This window comes from Parasteatoda tepidariorum, chromosome 6, assembly GCF_043381705.1.
Source record: "Parasteatoda tepidariorum isolate YZ-2023 chromosome 6, CAS_Ptep_4.0, whole genome shotgun sequence".
Taxonomy (NCBI): domain Eukaryota; kingdom Metazoa; phylum Arthropoda; class Arachnida; order Araneae; family Theridiidae; genus Parasteatoda; species Parasteatoda tepidariorum.
Window position 1 is genome coordinate 78548083 of NC_092209.1, and position 20398 is coordinate 78568480.

The 20398-nt window shown below is 28.3% G+C and overlaps 2 protein-coding genes across 2 annotated transcripts in view; one reads left to right on the top strand and one right to left on the bottom strand.

Annotated features, from left to right (window-relative positions):
• Positions 1-9746, bottom strand: part of LOC107436583 (protein lap4) — an 86036-nt gene extending 76290 nt beyond the window's left edge. The window contains exons 1-7 of the mRNA XM_016048347.3: positions 9117-9746; positions 5830-5947; positions 5562-5640; positions 3272-3361; positions 3069-3189; positions 1999-2073; positions 753-926 (exon numbers count right to left, since the gene is read on the bottom strand). Of these exons, the coding sequence (XP_015903833.1) occupies positions 753-926; positions 1999-2073; positions 3069-3189; positions 3272-3361; positions 5562-5640; positions 5830-5947; positions 9117-9278 (819 nt within the window). The 5' untranslated portion in view covers positions 9279-9746. The remainder of the gene's footprint in view (positions 1-752; positions 927-1998; positions 2074-3068; positions 3190-3271; positions 3362-5561; positions 5641-5829; positions 5948-9116) is intronic.
• Positions 9731-19730, top strand: LOC107436584 (zinc finger protein Xfin). The gene is made up of 2 exons (XM_016048348.3): positions 9731-10000; positions 15812-19730. Exon 2 carries the CDS (start codon positions 15847-15849, stop codon positions 19519-19521), a length of 3675 nt encoding a protein of 1224 aa, XP_015903834.2. The 5' UTR covers positions 9731-10000; positions 15812-15846; the 3' UTR covers positions 19522-19730.
• Positions 19731-20398: the final 668 nt, after the last annotated feature.

Consider the following 20398-nt stretch of genomic DNA (forward strand, 5'->3'; position numbering starts at 1 on the left):
CTTAACGATCAGTCCACTGCGGAAAAAAAAAAAAAAAAAACACTTAAGCAAGGTTTTTTCCTTTTCCTCAATATTTCTTAATTTACTTGAAATATATTTAAAATTTTACACATACCTATGATGACCTGGAGAAGTAATTAATATTTACAAATATGTCTTTCTTTCTTGAGTTTATGATTATAACAACTATTTACTGATAAAAAATGAATATTAATCATGAATATAAGCTTATTAAGTATCTCTCTGGCTCTCCCTTACAAACAAATAAAATAAACTGTGTTTTTAAGTTCCACCTTTGAAAATTTGATTTCCGGAAGCTTTTGTGATCAATGATTTTCTGAAACGTCTGAACCTTCGATCTCCGGAAATTTCCGGATGACGGTTAGCGAAAAATACGGAAATCCGGATTTTTTCCGGATCACAATCAGCCCTGCTAACAGCCCCAGTTTTCTACCAGCGAAATAAGAGACCTTCATTGACTGCAGCACCAGAATGCGAAAAGGAACATGATAAAAACATTCCTATGCATTGACTTTATTAAATTTGCAAAATGAAAATTAAGTATTTAGACTAATCTTTAACAGACTATAAAAATGCATTTAAGCGAACTTATATATTCATGACTAAAAAATTTATGAATAAAAATATTTAAAAAAATAATAACACAACAGTGGTTGTTAAAAAAATCTTGACAACTCCCAAAATAGAGAGACATTGCTAAGATATCCAATTAACTTCTATGCATTACTGACCTTGAAGATGGTAAGTTTGGACAATTTTCCTATTCCATCCGGCAGAGATTCTAAATAATTTTGAGATAGATGCAAGTCGGTGAGATTTTCTAAGCCACCAATTTCTTCAGGTAAGTACTCCAGCTTATTTTCACTAACATCCAAACAGGCTAATTTTTTCAAATTTTCAATTTCCTGAAACAAGAATAAATGATTAAAAGAGATAGCATTTATTTCTCCTGTGGCTTGGAACATATTTATCTAAAAAATAATAATTTGTACTTGATTCTTCCCATCAATTTTTTTCCCATTCAAATTAAACTTACAAACTTACAGAGCAAAGAACATAAACTATAGAATTATGTTTCAAATGAATATGCTTAATTTTATTTACAAATATATACATTACAGAAAAAAATATTAGCATTATAATCAGAGTGAAGACTTGATATATTTGGAATATTATCCTTATAATATTATTAGTAATATTTGGAATAGTATTCTTTTAGTAATAGCATATTAAATATTCTCACACACGTTGTGAGAAAGCAGAAGTGTAACTGGATAAATTCGAAAATTAACTTTGAGGATAAACCAATTCTCAAACATATACTTTTACAAGCATGCAAAAACTTGTGACCAGTAGGTAAGGACACACTTACACACGTTTATTTTTAGTGTTCCTCTTGACAATTATAAATAAATTATGATTGACATTCTGCTTTTATGTGTTATATAAATTTTTATCTAGATAACTTTTAATAATACAGACATACGGTATTAGCATTTTATCACACATCTACGCACTTAGCCATGTTTGCGAGGGCGGGATTATTTAGTAACAATAGTCAGGATTTCATGTAATTTTAATCCTGATTAAACAGTATGTACCTATTTCAGACTGATGTCTAAGTTTTCTGTACCAGCTAAGAGCATAAAAAGGAAAAATACTCGGAATTTCTACACTGATTGTAACTTTAATGATTTAAGAGCCATCAAATAACAATTACTGGAAATATCACAAGTAACCGCTTTTCGAAAATTTATTTAATATGCCTTAGCGACAGTAGTCATGAATAGTATAAAATATTTTTATTTAACACACTAATTTTTTATACCTAATAATTTTCCATGAAATACAAGAGAATTGTGTTACATGAAATTATTTAATTACAAGTAAATTATGTAACAGATGTAAATAATTAAAAAAATATATTTTACATACACATTTTTACGAAACATAAACACAAATAACAAATATACTAACTATTGGTAAGGTGTAAAGATCATTGCAATCCAGCCAAAGTTCTTGTAGACTAGAAAGCTGACCAATAAGAGCAGGCTAATGTAAGGAAGGGAAAAAAAGATATTTTAAAACAAATTAAAAAAAAAATTGCTTAAAAATAAAATAGAAACTTAATTGTTGTGGTAATTAACACTACAAAATTTTATCAGTGATAGAATTGGTGAACGAATACCACTAGTTGATCCATTGTAGTTTTGCGAGAGGCAGGGAGACCTGTATTAAGATCACAATTGTAGGCACTCCAGTGTGTGATCGAGGCTGAGTAGTAACAGAGTGAGGAGATCAGTAATAAAACCTCGAATAGCAAGTCAACTGTTCACCGTATTCCATCCCTCAAACTGGGAGTGTTAAGATTGAGGCGGGCGTCTCTGTTGAGATAGGCGTGTTCAAATCATGTCCGGGTCACCAATGTGGGGAGAATAATACAGACAATGCCAACCGTCATCTATCAAAAGGTACCTCAAGATAGAATTCAGTTAAAATGTCTTATATACTAGTGAATGGGAATGTTATAATTGCAGTGGTAATTACGCCACAACCTTTTAATAATATTTTATTATTTTTTCGTATAATAAATAAATAAAAAAGGTAAATAAGAAAATTCAATAAAAATGCTTACTTTCATTTTCAAATTTTCATTACGAACTAAAAATTAATATACTATAATAGGTATTTCTAGACTAAATTTACGATGAAGTTACAAAGAAAATAATTTTTAAATCGAAGAAAAGTAAATTTGTTCCAGGAAAAAAAAAATTCAAATTCTATACTTTTAATATCATTTTATAATTTTCTCATGTAATAAATAAATAAAAAAAGGTAAATAAGAGAAATCAACAAAAGTGCTTGCTAACAACATATTTTTGATACAAACTAAAAATTAATATATAATAGATATTTCTAGATTAAATTTAGGATGAAATTAGAAAGAAATTAAATTTTAAAAATCAAAGATAAATAAATTTGCTTAGAAAAAAAAAAAAAAAAAAACAATTTAAATTGCTCATTTCACAATAAAAAGAATAACTTACTAATTCTGATATTTCATTACTCCCCAAATCTAGCCTTTCTAGTTTTGTCAAATTAGAAAATGAGGGAGGTAGATTTCGAATACTATTTTCTCGAAGCTCAAGAGATTGAAGGTTTGATAAGCTGCAAATAGGAGAAAAGATGGAAGTTACGAAGAATAATACCGGTACAGATGATATTTTTGAAATAATTACATTTTACTTACTTTCCAAAGTCATTTGGTAGCCGAGAAATAGAAATATCATTTAACCCTAAAACTGTAAGATTTTTAAGCTGTACAAATCCAGCGGGCAATCTATGAAAGGAAAAAAAAAAGATATAAACAATTTTAATAAGGGAATTAAAAAAATTATCCATTATTTGCCAAAATAAAATAGACAACTCTTTTAATACAAAAAAATTGTTATTTGATATTCATTCTTCAATAACAACTTCAACTTAAAACTCAATGCATTTGCTTCCATTAAATAAATAAAAACTAATATAAGAATTAAAATTAGAGTAAAAATAGATTTAAACATTTCTTCAATTCTCTTCAGATATTGATCATATGTATATTTATTTATTCAATTATTAATACATTTGCAAATAATAATATATATTTTCACATACTTCAAAAAGACTTAATTTATTAAAAGTATAAAAAAGTATTTTTATACAACAAAAAAATATAATTTATAAAAAAAAATTATTCAGCAAGCTAAATACTTACTATTAATTACACCCCTAAGCAATGTACGAAATACACCTCTATATAGCAACATTCTAGTATGTTTTAATCAAGTATTTTTAGAATTGGCTGAGACAAAAATAATCGTAAGAGTTTGACTGCAGAGTGAATAAGTAATAAAATCCCTTTTTCGGTAAATAGGTAGTAAAAACTATTTTTTAAATTGCAAGTGTTAGTTTTGTAATTAATCAAGCTTAATGTATGCAAAAGTTGCAATGATTTTATTTCTTATAAAAAAAATACATATTAAAATACTAAAATCTTCTAGCTAATATTACCTTAATCAGAAAATAAATTTAAACTTTTGCATTTTATCATAGGCAAAGATAAATAAATATTCTAAGGAAATCAAAGTCTTTTATTAGTAAATTATGACACTTTAATAACTAAACACATTTCCCCTTCATAGACAGCAACATTTAATGTAGAACTTTAAAGGTCAGGGGATGTTCAAATATTATTTAAGAGTTTCTTTAATATTCTGTTGAATAAAATTTTTAATTCATTTTTTTTATTTTATAAAATACAGCTTTCTTACAATAATTTAAATAGAGTATTTATAGATCTTTTATTTTCAGAAAATAAGAATAATCCTTGGAAGTTTCTCTTTGTAAATAAACATTTTTGAAAGCTATTCTTTTTAGACTAATTGTGTTCTAGGAACAAAATACTACAATTCTTACCCTTCGAAATTATTTGTACCTGAAAGAGCCTGAAAAAAAAATTTTTTTTAACCACAGAAAATGAATAACATCCTTGAATTTTTTCCCCTCAAATTAAAAATTTTTTTAAATTTATAAAGAGATTTTCAACAATAAAAAGAATTTTGAATAATAAACCTTAGATTGAGACTATATTCCCCTATCAACACATTAGAAATTTTTTTTTTCCTTTCATGCATTTAAGTAATATTTGAACGGCCCCTCATTTGCAAGGTAGAAGAAGAATTATAAATCAATTTGCTTTAAAACACCAGCCTTTTAAGCAGCTCGCAATATTTCCTTAATTAATAGAAGGAATTTTTATTATTCAAAATTAAACACACATAAAAATGAGCATAAAACATCAAAAATTGAATTTATGACAAAATAGGAATTTAAAGAGAAAGAAAGAAGCGTGCAACTATCCAACGTTGAGTGGAATAAAAAAGACATTAAGAATACTTTTATAATTCTTTAACTGCAATCTAGAGAAAAAATTTTAATCATTTTTATCATCACCAATTTTCATAATAAATTATAGTTTTTTTTAAGAGTTTAAACTTTCAATAAGTTAAGTAATTATAAGTTTAAATAAATAATTCAAAATGGAGTCAAAAAGCTCTATTCTCTTGGTTGAGCCACTGCTTCATTTTCTACTTTGAAACAATGTGCGTCAGAAATAATTATAAGACATGAATATAAATTAAATAAATTAATCTAATAATATAAGATATACTTATACTAATATATACTTATACTTACATATACTCAGATAAAATAAGTTTTTAAAAAAAAAGTCAGGTGATTATTAATGTGACTTAAAAGATTTTTAAATCTCTCAATTGTTTCATTAAGAAGCATATTACATAAATTCATGCCTAGATCAGTAAAATAAAAATTATATAAATTGCTTAAAAGAATTTGATAATTACAAAAATAAATAACAAATTTTATAAAAATAGTACTATTTTATTATCCTCAAAATAATTTAAATATTAGAAAAATTAGAATTTTATCTGTTTTTACAAAACCATGGTACAGATGCATCATATTTTAATTCTTACTTTGTTAGAGGATTGCTACTAATGTCAGCATTTTGCAAAGATTTTAAAAACTTGATATTTTCAGGGATGTCAGAAATATCTGCAAATGAAAAAAGCAAAATTAATCTTAGTAAGATAATTACAATCAAAATTTATTTGATATGCACATTAATCAAGAAACTTTAATTGAAATATATATTTTTGAGAATGCTAAACAGTCTATTTCATAAATCTCATTTGATAAGATATGTATATTTTAGATAAAAACAAAAATAAAGATAATACTTACCATTTTTACTAATATCTAGTTCAACTAAATTTACCAAGCTTGCAATATCAGAAGGCAATAAACAGATTTCATTATCACTCAAGCTCAATCTTCGCAATTTTATTAGACGAAACAAACCCTGAAAAAAATAATAAATAAATTTAGTACAATAATTTAACTATACAGGAACATCATAAAAAAATTAAGCAGCTAATTAAGGACTTCCAATCCTGGCTATTTTAAAAATATCTTGTCTATCAACTATTTATAAAATAATAATTTAGTGTTCCGTAACCAATTATATTTTTCTTAAGTAATTTATTGCCTTATAAAAAAATCAGTCATCAAATGTTAATATAAACTATTAATATGATTAAGCTTTAAATTATAACAATAACTATTAAAATCAAAAATAAAATTTTAAAAAAATAACATTTTTAGCCCTAAATGGACTTATTCCACTTTCAATGAGAAATGCATACAATGGTAAATCAAGTTCATATTTTAATGCACATTGGCTTTACTAAAATTGATTTTTTAATATAAAAACACACTGTTAATACATAAATAAGTCACTTCATTAATCATAATATTTAAGTACTCACCTACATAGTGACATTTTATGTTTTGACAACATATTAATTTTGTAGAGATTCTTTAATTAATTTATTTTAGATTATTTTAAAAACGAGTAAATTAATAGAATAATACATATACAATTGATTAGAAAAGGAAACAAACCAATTAATAAGACTTGGAAATAAATAATAAACAAAATCAGACTTGATAGGTTTCCAGTGACAAAACATGGCCAAGTCTGGGCAGTGACCTACGATAAACTTATTAAAAAAAATCACACAAGGGGACAACTCCAAGCCTAGGCAAATGTCTAAAAGTATTTTTTTTTGAAAATTTCCAAGTTCTAAACCTATTTGACACTATAACCCTATTTGAAACCTATTTAAAATTCTATCTCTTACTTTAACAACAAATCATGTTCCATTGAATGTATGATTATAAATGTAAAATAAAATATCGAAATAAAATAACGAAAAGTGAGTACATCTCTTTTTCAAAAACAAATATTTAATAGTGAATGAATTCATTTATTATGCTTTGTAAGACCAGAACTTATTGTGTAATAACCTATAATTTACCTAGCTTGTAAACAGAATTGCTTACTAATTTTCATGATATAAAATTAAATGCAAACTCAAACAAAAAACTTAACTGCTTATTAAAAACAATTCTACCATTTATAATTGGTAAATTTGTTCTTACACATAATTATACCAGTAGAGATAATTTTTATTGACACTAACAAGGGAAACTAGGGAAGTGTGACTCGCCAATTTTGAAATAAACTAGTGGGATGCATGCCTTATGAGGAACAATTTTAGGGGGCAACATTCGTTTCGGCCCATAGAAGGTCCTGTGAGAGATAAAAAATAATTCAATATATGGAAAAATCGGTATTTTATTACTATAATGCAGACTATTTGTTATCGTAATTGTCTCATAATCCAATTAATTTGTAATTAATTGGATAATTAATTATTTTTTGATTAATAAATTAATCAGAAATTATTAATTAATTAATTGATTTGCAATTACACACTCCAATTAATTTGGAAAGTTTTTTGAAGAAAAAAATTTAAAAAATTTGATGTCAATTTTTTTTTTTTAAATTAACCTAACAGGTTTTTCTGAAAAACTGCAGATACATAAAATTTTCAAAATTAATTTTAACAATTAATATGCATTATATAGTACGTGAAAGTAAATAATTATCCAATTAATTACAAATTAATTGGAGTATGAGACAATTACAATAACTAATAGTCTGCATTGAAGTAATGAAATAGTGATTTTTCCATATATTGAATTATTTTTTATCTCTCATAGGACCTTCTATGGGCCAAAACGAATGCTGCCCCCTAAAATTATTCCTCATAAGGTATACATCCCATTAGTTTATTTCAAAATTGGCGAGTCACACTTCCCTAGTTTCCCTTGTAAGTTCCATTAATTGATCAGTTTTTCTCAATTTCAACAGTGACATTTCCACACCAAGAAAATTATACTGACCAAAATTAAAACAGTTTGCGAAAAATCATGTACCTTTGACAACATTTAAGTCAATAGAGGTAATCCCTACGAACAACAAACCTCCATTAATGACAATTTTATTGTGGAAAAGAGAGTGGTCGCTTCAGAGAGGTATCAACTATAATTTTTTTCCTTTACAAAAACATGGTCTTATATTCATTGACACATTCACTGAAACACAGCTTCAACCAGACTCTAGTTAGACTTTGCTTCAGGATATTATGAAATTTTTCAAAAAAATTCAAAACTCCCTTATATTTTCAATATGATGCCTAGAGCATCCCGAATGTTCAATTGTCAGCTGTAAAATCTGATAATAAAATTAAACGTTGTACTTTATTTAAGCCACATTGGAGCTGCAAAATGGGCTAATGAGTAGTAGAATAATGAAAATTGTCAAATTTTTTGGAGTTAGACGATTTCATCACCTCTAATTTTCCAGTGATCAAGGTTACAACGCCATTCCTATCGAGAAAGGATGGTTCAGTGTAGAATGGTGTAGTTTAAAGATTAGTTACGCAACTAAAGGTTTTTCTTTCAAGATATTTTCTTTTCAACATATCCTAGTTTATAAATGAAACAGTAAATATTGGGTATTAAATACCTACAACATACAAATTAACAAGTAATAAAACTTTTATATTAAAATTGTACTTAAACACAATTTCACGGCTTTTAACAGATTAAATATATAGTGAAAACAATCAAAAATTGCTAACTACCCCATTGTCAAATCACTATAATAATAATAAAGATATAAAGCACTAATTGTATTCAACAGATAAGAATGTTATCAGATAAGAATGAAAATGTATAGCATATTTTTACAGAGTCAAAAATAAATTATTAGTCTAAGAATTAATGTTGTTTACAAAAGAGATCCAATAGTTTAAATGGATAAAAATGTTGTAACTAGTTAAATCATTTCAACTATACAAAAAATAACAAAAATCTAAAAGAAACAATCAAATTAAGATCACGACGGGACAGAAATCTCTTTTTTTTAAACCGCTCTTAGGATATAAAATTGGATCACGATTCATGCTGGGCCCGTCACGTCTTGTCAAATAACATATAACCCTTTAGGCTTAGTCACGACAAATTGTAAACAAAGTGGGCGTCGGCTTTGCAATCCTTAATATACCAAAAATTTTGATACACAATAATCTTCAGTTTAAATACATAATAATAGCAATAACCTTTGGTAGATCTCGAATGTGGTTTGAATCTAGCAAGAGCTCTTCTAATGTCCTGGGATAACGTAAAACATCATCAGGTACGTTTGCCAAACTACAGTGTCTCTTGTCGATGCATTCAACTTGGCGATTGCAACCTCGAAATAATGGAATACAGCGAAACATTTTCAATAGTTTAGTTTACTTCTCATTGTGAGTTTAGAGAAGTTGTTTACACATCAAATTGTGCAAAGCTTAAACAAAACTGACACTACCCCGATGTGATTCCCTAAATGTCTGCCGCATTTGAACACGAAAATTTACTATGATTACGTCACTAGCTACGATACTGATTAAGATTATCTTTAGTTGGTAGTTATTAAATCACAGGTACAAAAATCACAAGTACGAATATTAACGTATAAGCAAATGCTTAATAATAAGGTTTTATGTTTTGTAATTATCTATGAAAATATTACGGGATATTATATTGATTTAATGGCGAGATCAGTACACTTCTATTGTCAGAAATCAACAGAAAAATGCATATTTTTAACATGCAATCGATTTTAATAACAGATATTCTCTAAATATCACTCTTTGGTAACTGGTATCATTCTCCTTGGGCGGAAATCCATGAAATGTCCCTTGTCTAAGGTGGAGTTGAGGGGTATTTTTTTAACTGAAATGAATTTGTTGATGAACCAAAATTGAAAAGTTGAAGAAATTGTTTATTAATTTTCTCACTGTTTTTATTGAAGTGGCGGAAATTTGAAGTTTTGTAATCGCAAATCCGTACTTTTATTAGTTTAGTGTGATTTGTTTAAGATGAGAATACATTATACAAGTCTACTAAATGCGATGTAAAGCTTCCAAAGTGGCTTCTTGCATCTGTTTTCTCGTCTGCTGTAAGTTTATGATATAAAATCTGCCGATGTTTAGATTTTACCATAAAAAAAACTTTAAATGGGTTCTTATTCCATCTTTGTATGAAATATAATTCACATACCTTCTTATTATATCTGTAATAATTTGTTATTTTAATGTATTTGAATGTTTTCGGCGTTCTTAAATATCGTGGATTCGTTATATTCTCACATTGTATGTTAAAGGTTAAATACCGAACAATGTAAGAAGTCACATTACTACTATAATCTGTATGTGATACATTAGATGCAACATAATGAAAGTAATCTAAGTTTAATTCTTTAAACAAGCAGTTTTTTTTTCTTTCATGAATGGTCATATTGCAGTTTAATAAATTTAAAGATAGTTAGATGAGTTTTATTGCGTAATGTACTTTCCTTTTTTTTTACCAAACCTCTGAAAGCTCTTTATTTGTATAGTTTTTAGTGAAATTGTTCTATCCTGCTATTAGGTAATGTATGAGTGAGAATAATCGCCAAGTCTTGGTAACATCCGGGCAGCGGCCCGCTAAAAACTGAAGAAAAACATCACAGAAAGAGACCAAATCGAAATGTGTAACTCACCCACGGGCAAACATCTACATGTTGTTTTTTTACAAATTCGCAAGTTGAAAGGGGTGATTTCCACATCCTGATCTTTGGTACAATAATTGCCAAATCTTGGCAACTTCCGGACAGTAGCCCGCGAGAAACTTAAAAAAAACATCACAGTAAGGGACCAACTCAAAATGTATAACTCTTAGCCACCATTGTACAAGCATCTACATGTTTTTTTTTTTTTTAATTTGCAAGTTTAAAATCTATTTGGCACCTTGGCAATACAAAAATATCCCCGATTTAAACACCTATTAACACAGTTAAACTGTGAAGATATTTCCATATCATTAGTATGATTGCCAGGAGATTTTTCTATGTCAGTATCTACCAAAATAATTGCCAAGTTTTTAAGACAGCCAAGCAGTAGAAGGGAAGAAACTAAAAAAATATCATGGAAAGGGACAAACTCGTCACCCTCAGGCAAACTTCAACATGTATTTTCTAAAAGTTTAAAATCTTTTCCACCTTGGCGATAATTCTATCGCAGATCACACAATATGGATAGCTACGTAGCATCTTCTCATGTGCTACTGATTGTAAGTTGCTAAAACTTAGTGATTATATTAGCACAGATATTAATGTGGAGATCTTTCCATTCATCACAATTAAGATTAATTGTGGTGAGATCACATCACTAGAGTAAATAACAAGTGAATTTCTAGCATCTTCCTGAAACAATAACATTTAAAGTATTTAAATTATATTTTACTATCATAATTATGATGACAGACACAAATACGCATATTCCAGAAAATCAAACAACTTGTGAATGTTTTAGCAATTATTTCAGGCATATTTTCATATCGGTACCTGTTCATGTGAACTGCCTTCACTAAGGTACCAAAGAGTTTTTGTGCTGATGAAAATGTACATGCTCAGTTGTTTGCGAAAGAGCCAAAACAGATTTGTCTCCTTCTATAATGTTGGTTAAATTTCTGTTATACCGACACCTAAAAATAGCCCAATTTTGACAGTAATCTGATAGGGGCACGTGATTATTTTTAAAAGAAAGTATCACACACATTCGAAAGGTATAATTCTGAGCAAGCATATTTTTGATTGAAATTACAATTTGCTGTGTTGGCATCAATAAGTACTAATATGGAAGTTATGATTTTTCGAAGCTCTTTCACCAAGAAAAATAAAACCACGGTTTAAATCTTCTTGAAGCAAAGCTATAATTTTAAGCCATCTTGCCGTAAAGAATAATCTGGTTTTTAGTATTCAAAAATTGCCAATTTGGTAAAAATTTTCCACCCAGATAAAAACTATCAATGTCAAATGCCTTATTTTTATTTATTTTTTTTAAATTTTTATGGGCTCAATTATGCAGCATTGTTGTAAGTTTTTAAATATTAAAAAATTAGTCCTCAAATCCTCTTTTTTTTCTTCTTAAAACTGGTTTCTCACCACAAAAAAAAAAGTTTTCAAAATTTATGGACAGGATGCTGGCTAAACTTGATCTTACAACTGTTGCAATCTCACACTAGTTTTGAAAGTAGCATATTATTGGTAAAAAAAGCTTTATTTCATGTGACTACAAAACCTTAAGATAAAACCTTTCGTAGAGTTTTTTATTACTTATAGTTTCTTCCGAATCTGAGTTCTTTCCAGATCTGATTTCCTCCAAAGTGTACCATCTATTTTGTTGCAGGTGCTAAAACGAATGTATCACCCTGTGAAAAGTGTTATAAAAATAACTTATATTTAATATAGTGTCAGAAGTTTTTTTTTTAAAAAAAACATTGCTATTTTCACACTTTTTATTTTTGTTTCATACAAAATTTTAAAATCTCTTTATCTAAGGGTAGCTTTGAGTAATTAAACTCAGCTGTAATTAATTATAAAAATTGATATGTTTTATTGAAATCTATATTCCTTGTTTGAAAATTTTATTCTTTTTACGATACGTTAGTTCCGTTAGGTAGTTTAAAATTATAACAGCTCGGCTATCATTTTTGCAGTTTTCTGAAAGCATATTATTTATCAAAAAGTGTTGTAAGATTTTTGGTATTAATGATTAAGAGATTATTCTTGGGACAATATATTCTTCTTGATCTTTTCATTTCCCTATTTGAAAATATTTTTCTAGCTAATATTTATATAATTAATAGCTTTTGCATGTAAATGATATATCTCAAAATCAAAATAGATGTGCCAAGAAAAACAATAAATTTAAACAAATAATAAATTTCATCTTTTAATTTAAAATTTTTTTAATACATTTAAGATTTTTTTTCCAGATAACATAGCTACATATACAATAATTAAAATGAAAGAAAAACTATTCTTGAAATTTGTGCTCCATTGAAACAGGGCCGGCAAAAATCATGATTTTAAAATAAAATCAGATTTTTTTAATCTTGTATCCCATTTAATTTTGTATCTAACCAAGCAGGTGCATTTTTTTTAAAACCTAATTTCAATGATAAAGCTTGATTAATTATTCTAAAATGGCGTGTAGGGAACCAGCCAAAAATTTTACATAAGCGATTGATCCCATCTATTCACTCCAAATTTGTTTCAGAATTTTTAACACTTTTGAATAATATAAAATAAAAAAAATTCAATAAAATTTTCCAAAAAAATTTTTTTTGTGAGTTTAAATTGGAGGTCATATAGTTATTTACAACTTTTAGAAAATGTAAGCAAATTTTATATGATAGAAATTTGTTAACACAAATTTTAAAATTATTCCTTTGCACAGTTTATTTAAAATGTTTTTAATTCAATTAACAAATAATTACAGAATTTTTAAAAATGACCTTCTGAGTGGTTATTTTCAAAAAAGATTTTCTGTAATGTTAAGCTGTATTTAAATTAGCGAAATACTACTTAAATTTAAAATATGAATAATATTCTGAATCACAATGTTTAAACAATATTAAATTTCCAGGTAGAGAGATATTCTGTTTGAGAGTTTAATAAGTAAATAATGATGTTTTGATAAACCTAACAGAAAAGCATCTCAATAAAAAAACAAAAAATTTTATAATGTTGCGAAACACACTTTCAAATTATTTAAATTTTTTTATTTGTTACAAAGTAAATGTTACAGTTGCTAAGTCAGTGTATTATCCGGGTGATTCCTCTGGTAAAAAGTTGAAAATAAAAATATTCTTGTGGTCCTTCCTTTGTCCTCCTATACCAAATAAATATGATGCAACATGAATATTTTTTATTTTTACTTCAAATTTTAAAAAAAAAAACTCTAACTGTAATTGATTTTGTACTACTCTGTATTCAGTGAGAACTGATATTTAAATTAAACAAATAGCACTAATCTGACTGGTGCTGAATATGAGAACAATCGCTAACTTAGAAAAGAACTGTCAGAAATTGATAAAGATAAGCAGCTAACCTTTGTGCGTACTTCTGCCATCAATTCTTCTTGAACAGAGTATTGAGTAGCCGACATGTATTGATGCTTTATTATTTTCCAAATAATTTAATGTTAAATACAAAATCTGCAAGTTAGTGGGATATAAAAAAAAAAATTGAAGCATTATTAATTGGTCAGGAATCTGTTTCCTTAAGCTGATTTAGAAATTATAATGTTAGTAAAGACTGAACTACAGCGTTTGTGAAATTAGGTTTTGCCCAGGCGTTGATGCCACGTAATTTTGATTCAGTGTAGCTAAAAAAAATTATCACATTAATAACTTCGGATCTAATGATCGAAGCTTTATGTTTCAAGAGTCAATCAATCAACATCAGGTTAACTTTTGATCTAGTGATCAGATCTTTACTTTGTAGGGTTTAAAGGGGGATTTTAAGTGTACAAATTTATTATGTAAGGCGATACTTGAAGTTTAAAAAAAAGACTTGGTTTACTTTTTCTGTATAAACATACATCCCCCCCCATGAATTCAGATTTATGACTCACAAAATAACGGTCTGCCGTTAGAAATGAGTTTAGTCCCTATTTCCGAGGTACGAACTAAAAGATTTTTAATCTGAACCTTAGATACATAAGTTTACTTAGTGAAGCCCATCCTACCTGGAATAAACTTTAAACAAAGGTTAAATTTTGCGACCTCACCAATAGACCTTTGATGTCTAAACAACGAAATCTGACATTTTTAGTGATTATTTAGTGAATTATGCTTAAAATTTTTATTACTAACCTGCATAAAAGAATTAAAATTATACCTTGTAAGTTTTAAATTTTTTAGACTTAATACCTGAACAAAATGCTTGTTTAAAAGTAATAAAATTAAGAAAAGTTTTATCAAGTCAGCTTTGGGCTCAGAATTTGATAACTCAGAAGCAATTTGATCGATTTTGATCAAGTCTTTTATTTTGCGTTATAAAATTACATCTTTTATATTATGTAAAAATTTGCATACCCTACAATTAAAGAGAATTTATAAAATAATGAAAAATAAAAAAAATTATTATTAAAAGTTATTTTTTGCATCTTTAGGTAAACGAACTTTATAAATACGTATAAAAATTCAATTCCCTTAAAAACTTCTAGAGATATAACAAAATACGCAAGAAGTAAAATTAGCTTTAAGAGGTTTGCTCTTCTGTCCAAACTATTGGGACATGTTACAAATTACAGCCATATCTAGAACATGTGGAAATATATAGCAATAACTGCCTGAAAGTGATTGAAAAATAACTAGAATTTATGGTTCAATGTTTTTCACATTTCTTATTTTTTAAAGGAAATTTTATTTTATATTTTTTCGTTGAGTTGCTCCTGAAGTTGTGCATTCTTAACTTATAGTTTTTTTGGAATTGTTGAATGTCTGTCACAATTTACTTTATTATTGAAAAAATATAATCATTAATATTTAGCATTAAATTGTAAAGCTATCCATGTTTTGATTAAAAAAAAAAGTTGCCCCTCTCCCCTTTTTGAGGCATTAGTGATTTTTTTTTTAGGTCTTTTAAAGTACATATATATTAAAAATATATATGTATATGCATTTTTACTAAAGTAAATTTAGATTGTTATAAATAATTATTGATTGATTATATTTCATTGAAAATTCATCTTATAGAAATATAAAAACATGAATATAAATAAGTTACAAATTTATAGAAAAATGATATTTAAAAAAAAAATAATTTAAAATGGAGTACTATTTACTGTTTTTAACCAATACCCAATAAATAGATCATTTTTTCTAACATCTTCATTTCATATTTTTTAAACTATATTAATTACATTTTTTATTGTTTTAGGAACAAAATTAAAAAGTATAAAGCTGAGCCATAGTATGGATTTTAAGAAGATTGCAAGTTCTGAACGAAAATGCAATAGCTGTGGATTTGTGACATTTTCTTTACGTGTCTTATATCGACATAAGCACAGGTGTCAAGGTAAACTACAAGGATCCCCCCAGAAATGTGGCTATTGCAAACGCAAGTTCATTTTCCCTTTCATTCGAAGACAACATCTAAAGACCTGTGTAAAGCGAACTAAGAAAATTTCTAGACTATTATCAAAGAAGAAAAAGAATAAATTAACAAATGGCTTTATTACAAATGAAACATCTAAGGATAACAAGCCTTCAACTATTGTGTGCCCTATTTGTATGAAATTTTTTAACTCAAGGACACTTTATGCTGAGCATGAAGAAAAAGGAAATTGCGGTCCACAAATAGAATTGGAAAAGAAATCTGCTTCTGCGAGAAAATCTTTTCAGAGAACTCCATCTCAGTACAAGAAACGTAAATATTCGAGTGATTCGACTGATAGTGACAGTTCCTTAGTTTCAGACGATCTGTTATCTGATATTGTTGAGCGTAATAGAAAGTTTTTAAAATCTAGCCGTGGATACTCGTGTATACGTTGCAAGAAAACATACCCTGCCAAAGTGATTCTTTTAAAACATTTGGATTCGAATTACAAATGTGCTTTAGCTCATTTTGAACAAGATTTTTTTCAAAAGAAATTTGCTAAAGCTAGAAAATCTGTCCGCCACGTTGTTGCTCGAAAATCATTCTCACGTTCATATCGTAATTCACACCAGTTAAACAGATCATCACCTAATTTTGGGGCATCAGCTAGAAAAAGTTTATCGAATTCAATTCATAAACAGCAGTTTAAATGGCTTAGTGTTAAACAAAGTTCAGTAAAAACTGCAAATCAGTGTCCTGTATGTCATGAAAAATTTCCAGATCCATTCACTTTTTACCATCATCAGAAAAAGTATCATCACTGGGGAAAAGCTACTAAAACCATTAATCTTAGTTGCAAATGCCCATTTTGTCATAAAGAGTTTTTCAGTGTCCGTGCTCGTAATGCTCATCTACGTAACCATGCTGATCAGACAGACCAAAAAATTGAAGCATTTTTGAAGAGTACAACATGTGATCTTTGTTCTCAAGTATTTGTGTCAGAAGCTTTGAAATTGCAACATTTAAAGATTGAACATTCTAAAAAACAAAATTCTACAATTGTTACAGATTCTACTGATATTCTGATAAACGATGGTTCGAAATATGTTTCTTTACCTTTAGCTATAAAGCAACAGCTCAAGCAGTATCCTAATGAATGTCCTGTTTGTGCTGAAGAGTTTTCGTCACCAACTCTACGTAATAATCATTTTGAAGAAATTCATCTGAATTCTGATATAGCCTGCCAGTTCTGTCCTATCAAATGTAGCCATGAAGAACTTGTTGATGACCATATGAAAAAATTTCATTATGATCAGTTTAAGTATGAGTGCTTTGTGTGTAAGGACAAATTTCCGTCAGTGTCTCATGTGGTTGCACATGTTAAAAAGCTGCATCCTGCTCATGATCCTAAGAATAAACAGCAAAGTGCAATTAAATCTTTTAATCAACAAAACTCGAGAGCATTTGAAACTGCTCAGAGAAAGGAGTCACAAGAGAAGGATCAGGGTTATTTTTGTGATATTTGCAGTTTAACGTTCCCGAAATTGCAACTTCTTAGAAGACATGAACAATCAAAGGAACACTGCGACACTTTGGTAAAGAATTTGGATGCTGTGCATGAATCTTTATCTAACCTTCCTCCCTCTCCTTCCCCAGTATTGCCTAAATCAGTCGCAACACCACAAAATATTTCTTGTTCAGAGTGTTATGAAGAGTTTACTACCTTAAAGGATTTTGTTCCTCATCGATTGAGCCATTTTGGAGAGAAGGAAAAGTACATGGAAATCAATGAAGATAACACATACACTTGTGAAATATGTGGTGATGTATCTGATAGCCATTCTAAGGTGCAAATTCATTTATTTTGGCATCTTCAAATTGAGTCTTCATCAAAGGAAAAAAAGACTCCTGCTGTTTCGAAAAGTAATTCTGCAATGAGTGGTAGATCAAGTAGCCAACATGTGGCGAAAAAGTCATTTGGTAAACAGACTCGAGAAACACACCAAGAAGTTGTTATTGGGGGTGTGAAAAAGCATCTTTTTACTTGTGATTCATGTAAAATTGGGTTTACAGATCAAACCCATTATAATTTGCATGTTCGCAGATTTTGTAGAATGAAAAATAATCCATTATTAAATAAGTCTAGTGAGGTGGTTATTACGGAACCTTCGAAATCAAGTAGTGCCTTGTCAAGTTCAAAAATTAATAAATCTGAAACAAGGGAGAATGTTAGTGTGGAAATCATGCTGTGTCATCAATGCTGTAGCATTTTTAACAAATCTATTAAAAATGTTCATGATGAACTCTGTTCTAAGTGCAAAAGAAGTCATTTAGAACCTTCTGCGAATGTTATTGGCTTCAAAACTTCTATAAAACTTAAAAAGGCAGTTGCAGCTTGCCTGAAGTGTGATTTTTTGTTTTCGACATCACAAAAGTTTGTTGAGCATATGATTTCCATCCATGGTCTTCGTGAAGAAAAAGAAAATCTTGTGCATAACAAAAATGAAATTCTCGATGATAAAGAAAGGGAAATTCTTCAGAATGAGGAAAAAGAAATTCTGGTGGATGATGAAAAAGAAATTATTGTGAAAGATGAAAAACAAACTTTCCTAGACAAGGAAGAAACAGAAATTCCTGCGAATGAAGAAAATGAAATTACCATAAATGATGAAAATGAAATTTCCATAAATGATGAAAACACCCTGGTCTTAGGAGGAGATTTTGTAATTCACTGTACCACTTGCAATTTCATTTTCTTTGCTACGGACACACTTAGTGAGCATGAAAAGACATGCACTAAATTCTCTTACAGTAATTCTAGACTTGAGAATTACACTCCTGAGTTTAAAGCTGCTTTAGAGGAAAATGGGATTGTTTCAAGTTGTCTTAACTGTGACTTGGCATTTAACAATGCTCAAGATTTAACCGAGCATTTAGAGTTTCACCAGAAAGATTCTATATCAACGGAACAGGGTAGTTCAGAGGTCATGGTTCTCAATGAGTCTTCTATTCAAGATGAAAAGATGGACACTAATGACACGGTTTCTGAAAATACTTCAGTTCCGGCCCCCGAGGTACTAAAAAGTACCCAAGCGTCTGACAGTGTTTCGGACATGCTGCCTAATGCACAAATTGACTCTTTAGTTAACAATAAAGACGTTTCATTAGTTCCTGTCAATGCACCATCTGACTCTTTGCCAAGTAAAAAGGCTGATGATATTGATGGTTTAAGAAAGAACTTTTCTCAGTTACTTTCTATCCTGGTTGCTGATCCTGATTTGATGCAACAGTTAGGATATGGAGAACTCTTAGTTGATGAAGTTCTTATAAATGTTTTGCAAACTATGGAGCAAACGCCTGTTTTAAAGGATGAAAAGACTACGGATTTAGAATGTCTGCGCAAAAACATTCTTATTTTATTAGACTTTTGCTTGGAAGACCAGATAATGGCTCTTATTAAAGAGGGCAAAACGTCAACTGATGACATAGTTGTTGAAGCTCTAAAAATATTTGGTGGGGAATCAAGTATGTCTATAGTAGCTTTAGAGTAAAATTACTATACCATTCAATGCATTTGTATTATGTTTTCATTCATAATTGTCACATGCATTTTATTTACTTCAACAGTTATTATCATACTTTTAAGATGTATTTTTGAATACTTTTGTTCTATTAATTTCTCTTTGACTAACCTTTTGTGGTTAAATTATAATACTTATAAAAATTGTATATTATATATCAATAAAACTTGATTTGTTGATTTAAGCATTTATTCTTTGGAACTCATACATCATTTGAAATCATTGCTGGTCTGATTCAACTGGTCTTGATTCACTACAAAATAATCCTCAGCCAAGTTCAGATGGGCTTACTTATTCTTCAGTATCTTAAAATAGTATTTAAATATAAATGTCATTTTTGTTCATGTATTTTTTAGTTATTACATTATAATTGATTTTTAAATTACAATAATAATTCAAGCAAAAGATATTGATAAAAACAAAATGTATAAACAGTAGTTATAATTAAGAGTTAGATTTTAAAGTAATTCTTCTCAACTATACAGTTTTGTACAAACTTGTGACGTTTATTTTTATAGACTGATTCTAAAAGATCAATTACAGAATCCTGTGTAGTTAATTAAGCAAAAATCAAGTTGAAAATTTTTCGTGGTGACTATTGAAATAAAATTAGTTAATCGTCAATTTCCATCTCCTATTTTTAATGAAATGATATATGAATGTCCGTGATTTATGTTTTTCAACAGATCAGCTTCAAAAACATTGTTCTTGTTAACGGCTCTTTTACTGACTGCAAGGTGCCATTTTTTTTTTAATTTTTAGAGATAATTAAATAATAAAAATCTTAACTTTTTGAACTAATATTATTTGGAAAATGAAAATTGTTATGATTATCCGTTATGTTTGA

Coding starts and splice junctions, on each gene's coding strand:
- LOC107436584 (XM_016048348.3), top strand. CDS start 15,847: ATGGATTTTAAGAAGATTGCAAGTTCTGAACGAAAATGCAATAGCTGT.